At 51.5% G+C, this 11,843-nt stretch overlaps 1 protein-coding gene across 4 annotated transcripts; it reads right to left on the bottom strand.

Moving 5' to 3' along the window:
• Nucleotides 1-345: 345 nt before the first annotated feature.
• LOC123127225 (uncharacterized) lies at nt 346-11,538 on the bottom strand. 4 transcript variants are annotated; one of them, XM_044546810.1, is made up of 10 exons: nt 11,253-11,538; nt 10,550-10,879; nt 10,059-10,131; nt 1,706-1,818; nt 1,517-1,610; nt 1,374-1,446; nt 1,171-1,226; nt 1,010-1,075; nt 767-832; nt 346-678 (listed from the first exon to the last, which is right to left on the bottom strand). In XM_044546810.1, exons 1-10 carry the CDS (start codon nt 11,375-11,377, stop codon nt 595-597), a joined length of 1,080 nt encoding a protein of 359 aa, XP_044402745.1. In that variant the 5' UTR covers nt 11,378-11,538; the 3' UTR covers nt 346-594. The 4 variants fall into 4 exon arrangements, with proteins under 4 accessions (XP_044402745.1, XP_044402746.1, XP_044402747.1 ...); XM_044546811.1 differs by having other exon boundaries at nt 1,526-1,610; XM_044546812.1 differs by lacking the exon at nt 1,706-1,818 and having other exon boundaries at nt 1,573-1,610; nt 10,043-10,131.
• Between the last annotated feature and the right edge of the window lie 305 nt (nt 11,539-11,843).

The following is an 11,843-nucleotide window of genomic DNA, read 5'->3' as shown; positions in this document are numbered from 1 at the left end:
CCATTAGATCATCATGTTTCATGCGGTTCTCAAATTTTAGGGCAGTACATTATTTAAAGCAGAAGTCAGACTGGTGCTCAAAAACATTCTCTCTCCTGCTCTATAATGGTTTTTAGGGCACCGCGTTTTACATTGAAGAAGATGGTGTATGTCTGTGCTTGCAACGAAGTGTTGTCAAACCAAAGCACATGTACGCATCATCATAAAATGGTGTTGCCTGCTCTCTCAAAAAGAAAAAAAAGAAAAATTGGTGTTGCCTGCTTGAGACCAGAACACATGAGCCGATGAACTGGAAAGAGTTCTTTTTTTGGCGATAATAACTGTAAAGAGGTTGAAGCCACGTGCAACTAGTTCCAACCACTTTGGCACTTTTATCCTGTTAAAAACACAAGAATGACAGGCATCTACATTACTATATTTTTAGATTCTGTTTACAGTAATTCCTACGCTGTGGAATAATATTAGAATCGATCAACATAATCGATTTGAAAGCTTCCAAAAATTTACAAGCATGTATTTTGGAGTCCCACTGGGGAATACTCCTGGACTGAGGGTGGCATGCACCATGAACTTTTGCAGAAGGGATCACCGCAGTCAGCTGCTGGGCCTGCGTCGCCGGAGGTAGAGGAACAAAGCCGTGCACGCCGCTGCCGCGTAAGGGAACACAGTCCAGATGCCCTAAGGAAGCATAATTTGGATTAGTGGGATTACGGAGAAGGAGAAATGGAATTGTGGGGGGGTGGTGTTGGGGGAGTGGAACATGTACCACGGCAGCTGCAACGCTCGCGAGCGCCACAACGGGGCGTTCTCTGAGAAGAAATCCAATCGCTAACTGCAGTGAAACATCTTGAATGTCATGAGTAAGGATTGACAGGTTCTCATCCATTGATATGTGGCAAGTTCTTGTGATGATAAATCAAATGTCCGTACCAAAGTGGCCACTTGGTAACTTACAGAACGTAACAGACAACGGTTCTGAAACCAAATAATGGGGTCAATGTCACTTTACCTGGATAGGAAGAGTAAACAGACAGCCGCAACAAACTCCAGCGAAATAACAGTCTGCTGATACGCCCTGTTTATAGTTAGTTACCAATAATGTCAGTGACAAAGCATTGACCAGTATATTCGTTGAAAACTTGGCAGGAGAGTGAAGCCTGAATGACTAACTACTGCGCCTGCCAGAAATCCTGTCGGATTCCTTACGCCGATTGAAAACCGTTCAACTGCAGTAAAAGGAACAGATAATGATGACTTAAACTGCTAAAACAATTGTCTACATACACAGAAGGTGCATTTTGTGGAGTTCCAACATGCGCGCTGTTTACCCAAAGCTTAATAATGATTGTGAAACTGCTAGTTCAGATGCATACCAAAGCCAATCAGGTTCCCGTACTTTTGTATAGCACGAGATACAGTCAGGGCTTTATCCTTGCTAATTCCAAGCTACAAAAAAGAACTGTAATTAGATCTCACTATAATGCACAAAAGATTTATGTCAGTGATTGATAAATACTTGTCTAACTTTGCTGTATATGTCTTCAGATGCTCTTGTTTGTCTAAAAAGCTTACCAAGATAGAATGGTACCATATCGCTGATACAAACACCCCTGCACGAAAGGATAGTTTAAGACAATAATTTCTATTAGTCTGTTCTGTACTATCTTCTGACCAAATGGTCTATAAAGACAGAGGACGGGCATACCAGTAAACCCACAACACCGTAGAAATTATATAAGATGCATTCGTCGAGAACGAGTTAACAAGAGATTGCCAAGTTCCATCCAGACAAAGGGTGCGTGCTAACGAGATCCCGACCTGCAGCATGATGAAGTCAATACAAATTCTTCATTGTTGATAATTGTATTGACTTCATCATGCTGCGGATGGCTCCCGTCCCCCCTCGCCCCCCTCTCCCTTCCGGCGTCCCAGCCCCACCCACCGCCTCCACCCCTCCCCTGCCTCCTACGACGGCCACCTTTCATGACCCTCTCCGACGGCATGACTCCCCCACCGCCAAAGCCTTGCGGGTCGCGCTCGGCGTCGGCGACGCTATGGGTGACGACTTCCAAGTGCAAGTTTGGCGGTGCCTTTCCAAGCATATCAATCCGTGTCGCCATGAACCCCCATGCTTCCTCTCTGTGCATGTCCACCATTCTTCGCTCGTCCTTGACGAAGAGCTGGTGGCCGTCCTCATGCAAGCCTGCCTGGGCGGCAACGCCCCCGCTTTCCAGGTGACTCGTCTCCATGATCAACTCTTTCGCATCTCTGTATCCGATATGCGCATCGTTCAAGCTTTCATTGCCGAGCCCATCCTCGTCGCCACAAGTCACTCCATCCAGTTTCTCCCTTTTCCACCGCCACCCACCTCCACACACCGTCCACCCATCCACCAAACAAAGCCCCTTGACATCGGCGACCGCTTCGGCCATGCCGACGCATTCCTGCGCTCTCAGCTCGGGTCCTGCCCCTCTCCCGGCGTCGACTTCGCGCGCAACATTCATGATTTCTGCTCGTCCAAAGTTTTTGCAGCGCCAACTGCCTCGGCCTCGCTCACCTCAATCATCTTCTTCGTCCATAAAGCGGATTTATGGTCGATGAAACTCTCGTCGCCTCGCTTCTCTCCTTCCGCTTTGGTGGACCTGCGCGTTCTATCGAAGTTCAACGCCTCTCCACCGCTGCGTTCAATGTACCGGTCGCCTCCCACCACGTTGCCATGCTCATGGCGGCCTGCTCCCCGATTGTGGCGCCTCGCATGTTCGCCACCATCACCGTGGCGCCTCATGCCTAGCCGGCCATGTTGGCGGCGCGGCCATCCTCGCCGCTACATGATGCGCTGGCGCCTCCTCGCGTCGTCGTCGACGACTAGCACGCTCCTCTCCGTGCATGGCCTCCATGCAGGTGGGTCATTCTCTCGCCAACGGTCAGCTGCCTGCTGGACCTACTGCAACTCCCGCAACTAGCTCCACTCTGCGATCGCATGCAAAGGTACGACCGTTCCGGCCTGGCATTTCGTTCAATAAGCTGATTTTTTCTAAGTACCACTGCCTTGTCACCACTCCTACCACATGCCTAACACACCAACCAAATACTCCTATCTGGATCGTGTTCTCTTCTAAGTCAGTTTGCGCTAACGAAACTCTGATTAATAATGCTCTAGATCACCAGTTTTCGTTCCAACAGGTTTTCCATGCGATCACGCTCGCTCCGAACTTGTTTTTAGTGCATGTGTACTCGGTCAAGGTCAGATCTGAGGTCCTCCGTTGCGCGCCCATCCTTTTTTCAAATTTTGAACTTCAACTATTTGACTCATTTGACCAAGCATCTCAAATAGTGCGATCGGTACCATTGCCTGTAGTGTTTGAACCGGACTCAATCGATCCATTCGCACCCATCCTGCCCACTCACCGCACGTCCTTGCTTGGACCACACCCGTCAACTAAAAAACTACCGCAAGATCTCTCTCACCTGCACACCAAGATACAACACATTGTTTCATGCGTGGATTCCACTGCTGCTGCCTCGGTTGACCGGAACGCAATCGATGGCCTGGGACACGTGTGCCGCTCATCTGGTTCGGCCTCCCGCCAAGTCTCCTCGCATCCTTTCTCCAGAGAAAAAACAAGACGGTGTAGACGACCGCACCGTACACCCCCTCGACCAGCCTAGTTCGTTAAACAATCCAACCTTAGACCACCCGACCTCACGCCACCCATCACATGCCACTGACGCATCCGGCCCACCTGCGTCGCCACAGCCGCCCCCGGTCGGCCGCTCGGCCTGCTCGATCCCCCAGGTTCCAACGCGCACCCCATATCTTACCTAACAGCCACTGATCCACGGGTCCCACAATCGCACCCCCGCTCGTCCTCACCGCGCGACAAAACCAACGCATGCATGCGCACGCATGCGACCATCATCACGTCTACTCCACCACCTGCCTCCCCTACCTCCGTCAGCCTACTCTCCGCCCAGTCCCCTCAGCTCCATCCCGAGATCGCCATTACCCAGTGCCACGCCCCTGCCACCGCTGCCAGTCCGCTAAGCTCTTCGATCTCCACGCCGCTGCAAGACCCGCGCAGCTACCGGGAGGTTTTGCTCTGCTCCCCGCCTCGGGCCCCTGCATCCCCTCTCCCCCATCCATCGCCCTCTCCAGCCTATAAATCGCCTCCTTCCCAGATGGTTAGCCTCAAACACTTCCACCACCACTACAGCCGCAAGAAGAAGACTAGGTGTTTTCGGTGCCTTGCTAGCGACCACACCATCGCAGACTGTCGCGACCCCGTCCGGTGCTCTCGCTGCTGGTGCTCCGGCCACCGGAGCTACAGGTGCAAGGCCATCCGCTTCCTCCCGTTCTTCCCTCCTATGCCCCCTTCACCGCGTATTAACCCTGCTTTTGTGCGACCGCCATGCAGCTCTATGGCACACACGACGGGCACCCACACCGCCTCCGGCTCGTCGGCCGGCTCCACGCGCTCCGATGGCGCACCAATCTGGTTCGGCTCCCACTGCGTCCTCACCAACGATCTGCCGCCATTCCGTCTCCCGCTCATCTTCGGACCGCGCACGTCCTCATCCTCCCCCCCCCCCGACGCCGTCCTTCGCTCCACCCCCACCCCCTTCCCCAGTCACCATTCCCACCGCAACATCATGCTTCCCTCCACCGGCACCACACATCCCTCTCCTTGTCCCTCCAAGCTGCCTAGTCCGCCAGGTGGACAACCTTGCCTACGTACACCTTGCCACTCCTATGCCTAACCCATTTAGGTTCATCCGCCAGGCCCTCGCTCAACACCGCAACAATCCCACGTTCGGCCTCACTTCCTCCGCACGTGGCGCCGGCCGTCTCTCCTTTGCCAACGCAGACGAGCGCCTCGCGGCCACTGGCCATGGGCCGATCCACCACCAGGGCAATACCCTGTTCTTCGAAAGGCCTGAACACGCTGACAATAGATCTACGGCCATCTTCGTTCACATGGCTGAGATCGAGGCTTTCGATTATCCCGATGAGCTCTGGCACCCGGAGGGGGCAGACTACTTCTTCTCCCACCTTGGTGACTTTGTCTCTGCCGACCAACACTGCTTCCAGGGTGACCACTCTAGCGTTCACGCGCTCGTCATGGTTGCCTGCGATTTTGTCCTCCCTCCATGCCTCACGGTGCGTCTCCCCGACAACGACATCATCGTTGTCAAGCTGGAGCCGCGCGCTCTTCCATCACGGCTCCGGGGCATCGCCCTTCAGCTCTAAGGACGGGGACGACGGCTCCCTATCCTCCCTCTCATCAAACCCTCGCCTCTCTCCCTCCACTGTTACTCAAATCAGGAACACTGCCATGGCCATGTCACCATTTGCATGCACCCCGGAGTCGCCCTTGGGCCCTCCCCCATCTCCCACTGCTGACAGGCCGCTCGACGGCATCCCAATCCTCGCAGTCATGGCTGACGGCATGCCCATTGCCATGCTTGTTCATGCCCCATGGACCCCTCCCGCTCGCTCCCCCTCTCCACAGAAGCTGCACGCTCGCTCGCGCCATGCACGTCCCCTGCTTGCACTGCCAGCCCCACCATCTCCACTTCCTCTGCCACCTACGCCGCCTCCTCCACCATCCCCACCTGCCCTTCAGCCGCTCCCCCTTCCTGTGGATCTCTCCGCCCAGCCACTGGACCTGCCCCCAGAGCCTACGCACGAGTGCCTTGCCAGGCGCATCAGCAGGCGCGCCAAGATGGCTGCTGACTCCGGCATCAAGGCTAGACGCAGCGCTAGGCTGGCTGAAATAGAGCCGCCTATCTACTCCTCCATGACCTCCAAGGCCATGCGCTCCAAGGCAAAGAAGCTCGACCTATCTGCTACTTCCAAGGACCTCTCCGACGCCCTGATCCACGCTCGGCTCTGCGACGACTCTGGGCTCATCGACGGCTCTGCGCACGGTCCTGCCTCGCCTGAGGACCTGGCCGCCGTCGCTACTGCCTGCGGCGCCACGCCGGAGATGCTGGCAGACCTCGCTTCCGGTTCTGGTGGCCAGGGATCGCCATGATGTGCTCTCTTCTCCGCGGCCACGTGTGTGGCGGCCATGTCTGGCCATGTATCCGGGGCCTCGCTCCGACCTGTAGTCGCTGTGTTAGGTTTAATCTACTTGTAATGGTGCTCATGCCTGCTTCTGTCAGTTTGCCGTACTGTACCATGACCCGAAATGGTTGCTTGTTGGGTCAATACCCCTATGTAAGGTGTCAACTTAAGTTTCCATTATGAAAAACGCTACCTACTCTATCGTGTCCTGGAACGTTCGCGGTCTAGGAGATAATGATAAGTGCTCCAATGTGTTCTCTGAAATCAATCTCCTACGCCCATCCATTGCCCTTCTTCAAGAAACCAAATTACAAAAACCAGACACAATCAAACTACGATCGATCTTGCCGCGCTTCCTAGACTCTAATAACCACCTCGACGCAATCGGAACGGCGGGCGGCATTCTCTTGGCTTCTAACTCACGTTGCTTCTCGCTTCTCAACTGCCAACACAGGCGTTTCACATCCACATTAACGCTATCATGTCTTGCATCGCCACATAATATCTTCATCACTAATGTCTACGCCCCCTCGCAACGAGAGCTAAAACTAGTCTTCCTTGACGAACTGAAACAAATCGAACCACCACCTCAATCTCCTTGGCTCCTAATAGGTGATTTCAACCTGACTCGATTCCCCAATGAACGCAACAACGACAACTTTAGACGATCGGAGGCTGATGCCTTTAACGACACCATCGACCAACTTGCTCTCTTAGAGCTCCCGCTCCTTGATAGAGAATTTACCTGGTCAAACAAAAGACTATCCCCCACGCTGATTCGCCTAGATAGGGTACTGATCAATCTATCTTGGGATGCTCTTTTCCCTAACTCACACCTCACCTCCCTCACTCGATTTGTCTCTGATCATGTTCCACTCCTCGTCACCGTATCCACATCCGTCCCATCTTCCCGCCTTTTTCGATTTGAACAATTTTGGACCTCCTTCCCAGCCTGTTCTAACATTGTGGGCGGCTGCTGGCAGCCCGGCCCACAGCGCCACGGTGGGCGTTTCATTGATCCGGCGGCTTCGCTCGCTCAAAAAATTAAGGTACAAGATCGGCCCTAAAGTCTTGGGCCAAGTCGCTGTGGCCCATCTATCAACGGGAAACAAATTGCAAACTCGCTCTCCAGGCCCTTGACCTAAACGAGGAATTCGCTCCTCTCTTCCCGATCGAACAAAAACTGAGGCTTACGCTCTCCAACTTGCTACAACATACCATCAAACAAAAAATCGCCTTCTGGAAACAGAGGGGAAAGATCAGGGTCGCCATTGACGGTGACGAAAACACTTGATTCTTCCATGCCTCGGCTACGCAGCGCTCTCGATCAAACAAGATTCCCATGCTTTTACACGACACTTCCGAAGTTTTTCTGCACGAACAAAAAGCTGACATCTTAAAGGACTTCTTCCAACAGCTCATCGGGACCTCAAAAAATGCAACATGGAACTTCAGCTTGCAACAACTGTACCCCTCACCCCTCCCCCAGCTCAGTGATCTTGCACAACCTTTCTCTATGACGAAATATACCAAGCCTTCCTCTCTATGAACACCAATGCTAGCCCTGGACCAGATGGCTTTGGACCCATCTTCTTCAGAAAATATTGGAATGATATCAAACAACCCATCCTAACCTTCTTCGCTGCCTTCCATGATCAAACCGCTTCTTTAGAACGATTCAACCGGGCCTACATGGTCCTTCTTCCAAAATCTCAGGCACCAACAACCCCAGACGCGTTTAGACCCATATCTCTTCAAAACTGCACGCCAAAAGCAGTTGCCAAAGTCCTCACCAATAGAGTTAAACCTCTCATCCCACTGCTCATACATTATGACCAGACTGGCTTCCTTCATGGACGTAACATTGCTGAAAACTTTATATACGCTGCCGATATCCTCAGTGCATGCCACTCCCGTAAAGCCCCGACCATGATCTTCAAGCTCGATTTCAGGAAAGCTTTTGACTCCATATGCTGGTCCTCCCTCATACAAATCTTACAAGCCCGCGGTTTTCCCTCTGACTTCTGTTCTTGGGTACAAAATATCCTTCTCACTGGGAAAACAGCTATCCTTTTAAATGGCGTTCCAGGATCCTGGATTCAATGTAGATGTGGCCTCCGCCAAGGTGATCCATTCTCGCCATACTTATTCATCATCGTTGCCGACGTCCTTCAACGTCTAATCGCAAAAGCGTTCCAAACCAACGTTCTTTGTCACCCGTTACGGCCTAACGAACCACCTGTGACACTTCAATACGCTGACGATACACTGATAATTGCTGCGGCTAGCGACGCCGCCACCATTATCCTCAAAAACACCCTTCATGACTTCGCCCTTGCAACGGGGCTAGTCATCAACTTCCAAAAAACGGCTCTTCTCACCATAGCCACTGACTCTTCCACGCAAAACAGCATTGCCATAGCGATTGGTTGTTCCTTATCCTCCTTCCCGCTAGTGTATCTAGGTCTACCACTCTCCCCCACCAAACTGCCTCTCACAGCTTTCGACCCAATCATAGACAGCTTTCGAAAATTCCTCTTCGGTTGGGTGGCCCGCCTGCTCTCTCGGGGGGCACGTCTCACCCTGCTAACTGCGGTTCTTGACTCCTTAACAGTTTATTTTATGTCCGTCTTTCACCTACCAAAATCGATCATAGCCAAACTAGACGCCATCCGGAGGGCGTTCTTCTGGTCTAACGAGCCAACCTGCACTGGGGCGAGCTGCTTGGTCGTGTGGAAAAACGTTTGCAAACCTAAAGATACTGATGGTCTAGGCATTAAAAATCTGGAAGTTCAAAACCGCTGCTTGCTTATGAAATTCTCCTCCAAAATTCTACAACACCCAAACATCCCCTGGACCCAATGGTACCACCACCAATACCCTCTTGGCATTGCAGCAAAAACCTCAAAACCCTCCTTCCTCTGGAAGATCATCAACAACAACTTGCCACTTCTAATTGAGCACTCATTTGTGCTCACATACAATGGCCTATCCACTTTCTTTTGGCTTGATAAATGGTTACTGCAGTCTCCCCTCCAAAACGTCTTCCCAAACCTCTTCTCATACTCCATTGATGACAAGGTTTTAGTGGCTACTGTTTGGCAAACCAGCTTGTTGGCAAACCTACGGAACCGTCTGTCTAATGCTGCTGCTCGCGAGTTGGATTGTGTGCTGTTGTTGTTGCAGGATTTCCAGCAAACGGACCAACCTGACGAAAGATCCCTCACCCACGGACTACCGTTCTCTGCCAAGAACGCCTACTCCTCCATTACTGCTGAAGATGATACAGACCCTCACCACGACTTTGTCTGGTCTTCCAAAGTCCCGATCAAAGTCAAGATCTTCGCATGGCTCCTCCTCCGTGACCGGCTCAACACGAAGGCAAACATGTTCCACAAACACATTGCCCAATCTGTCCGCGCTGTCAAGACCCTCATGAAGATGCACTCCACCTCATCTCCAACTGTTCTTACGCTACACAGGTCTGGTCCTCCCTGGGCCTGCCGGCCCCGACCTCCCTTGCTGCTCTGCTCCAACACCCAACGCTTCATGGCCTCAACCCCAATATCTGGCCTTCGGTGGTTCGGACTATCTCTTGGAAGCTATGGGATTCCAGAAACGCGCTCGTCTTCAGGAATGACGATCATACACACAGAACCACCATACGGAACATTGTTGCTGACTTCTCTCTATGGGTTTTTCGGTTCAAAAAGAAAGAAGATAATATCTCCGCTAGACAATGGCTTCACTTCCTCTCTTCAGCTGTACCCTAATGATCATGTTGTAACAAAACTACTATTGTAATTCTCGACTCCTCCTTTTGAGTGGTAATATATTCAGGTGGGGAAGCTCTCCCCCCCGGTGACCGTTCAAAAAAAATTATCAACAATGAAACCACTATGAAGTATGAACAGGTATAAATTTGTGCATATGTGAAATAGAGTTGGAATACTAGATGAGCATAGTCTTAGGTACCAGTACAGAGACAGACCCAAACGTTTAAAGCTTCTTCACTAACAAACAGTCCAAATCCAGCAGCCATGAGCAACCAGAAGTAGACCCACCTAAAAAAAAAATAGGAAACTCAATATATTTACAGAAGTTTCAATAACGAATTATTTAGTTGTCAAATAATTTTGCAGTGATAAATGTCATGTTCTTGAAACCTTGCAAGGGTGAAGGAGGGAAACAAAGCTAGGTTGTATAAACAATTCTAAATTTTGCAATGATAAAAAGGGAATGATGCTTGGAGGTTACAGAGTCATCTCAAAAGCTATTTCTATAGATCAATCATGAACCATTGTGCGTAGTGTTCAATTCAGTCACCGTCCATGAAGGAATAGATTTGACACCTCACAAACTGAAAGTGGTTCATGAATACGTTTCAACAATAAATATTTTTACTTCAGCATCTATTTGCTCCTAGAATAAGAACACAATATTTAGCATCAAGGAAACAAAAAGATGGTCAAATACACATACCCTGGTGTATATTCCGGAATGATGACCTTCTTCCCGAACTGAGAAAATGTATATCCGACAGTATCTGACTGCGCAGAAGCATCAATAATCTGTGGCAGGCTGAAAGAAGGACCAGATGAAGGTTGCTTCATGAAGATGGATATCGCGGTGACCGTAGCCGCAACACCCAGTGCAACTGCCACTTTTGCAAGCAAGGAAGCGCCAGCATTGCTGCTAGGTTCGACTTCCACCGCATCGATGATCTCACTTGCATCGTCGACACCAGCAGAAGGTTCTGCCCCAGACAGCGCCTGCGCAGTCCATGGACCCAAACGGGACGCCCTGCGCAAACTGTTTATGTTTGCAGGAAAGAAGTTTCAGACATCTTAACCCACCAGTTTTCCCCAAAGCACACCCTTCTGTAAGAAAACTGAGCCCTAAATCTATAAAAGATGACTGCAGAAAACCTATAGATTGTTAAATTCAGTGAGGAACATATGAGACTTGACTTGGGAACATCTAATCTAATCTACAGAGGCTACAGCGATGAGTCGGCTATTGGTAAGAAAGCGTCGTTTCTTCTAGCAGAGGTTGCTCCAAATTCGTCCAGGCGGCAGAAATGTTAGGCCGCCTGCAACAAACGCCTACTGAGAAAAACGCCACCCTCGAACCCCGATCCTACTATCAGAGGGAGGGAGCTCCAGGAGGAGGAGGAGAACCCGACCTCGTAACGCGACTGCGAGCCGCGGCGGACCGGCGGGGACCGGCGGAGAAGGTGGCGCGGCGGCGGGGGAGTCGAGGAGGAGGCGGTGGCGGAAGGCAGCCCAAGCGCGCGTGGACCGTCGCCATGAGCCTGGGAGGATGCGGCGGCGGTGGCGGCGTCGCGCGTGTCAGGACCAGGCTATCGGCGTATGTTTTGTGTGGCGCCAAAGCAGGTTGGTCGCTGGAGGATGATGATGCGTGCAAATGGCGTATGCCATGAAACTTTCAAGTCTACAGTATAATTTTCTTCTCTTAGGGCCTGTTCGGATTAGAGGAATAGAAAACATAGGTTTAGAACAACGGACACCCAAACGTGTGGCATGTTTGCACTTCGCTCACACGCATTGATACATATTGTTTTTTTGCACGAATCCCCTTGTTAGAGTCTGAAGCAAAATGGAGCTCTCCCGTGCGTTTAGATTCTGGGCCGTTGGATCGGTTTCGTGATTGCGTTCTGGCCGTTGGATCTCGGGCTCGGTCGTCTCCAGTCGTCGGATGTTTACTCGGTCGTCTCTAGCCGTCGGATATTTTCCCTACAGCCGTGTCCCGCCCG

This window comes from Triticum aestivum, chromosome 6A, assembly GCF_018294505.1.
Source record: "Triticum aestivum cultivar Chinese Spring chromosome 6A, IWGSC CS RefSeq v2.1, whole genome shotgun sequence".
NCBI lineage: Eukaryota > Viridiplantae > Streptophyta > Magnoliopsida > Poales > Poaceae > Triticum > Triticum aestivum.
The sequence above is the reverse complement of the archived record's forward strand: the minus strand, read 5'-3'. Positions and strand labels throughout refer to the sequence as shown.

Excerpts from the sequence above, each read along its gene's own strand:
- LOC123127225 (XM_044546810.1), bottom strand. The coding sequence starts at position 11,377 with ATGGCGACGGTCCACGCGCGCTTGGGCTGCCTTCCGCCACCGCCTCCT. Across the intron at positions 1,611-1,705 it reads ACGGTGTTGTGGGTTTACTG|GGGTGTTTGTATCAGCGATA; the intron begins GTATGCCCGTCC and ends CCTTTCGTGCAG. Across the intron at positions 679-766 it reads CGAGCGTTGCAGCTGCCGTG|GGCATCTGGACTGTGTTCCC; the intron begins GTACATGTTCCA and ends ATGCTTCCTTAG.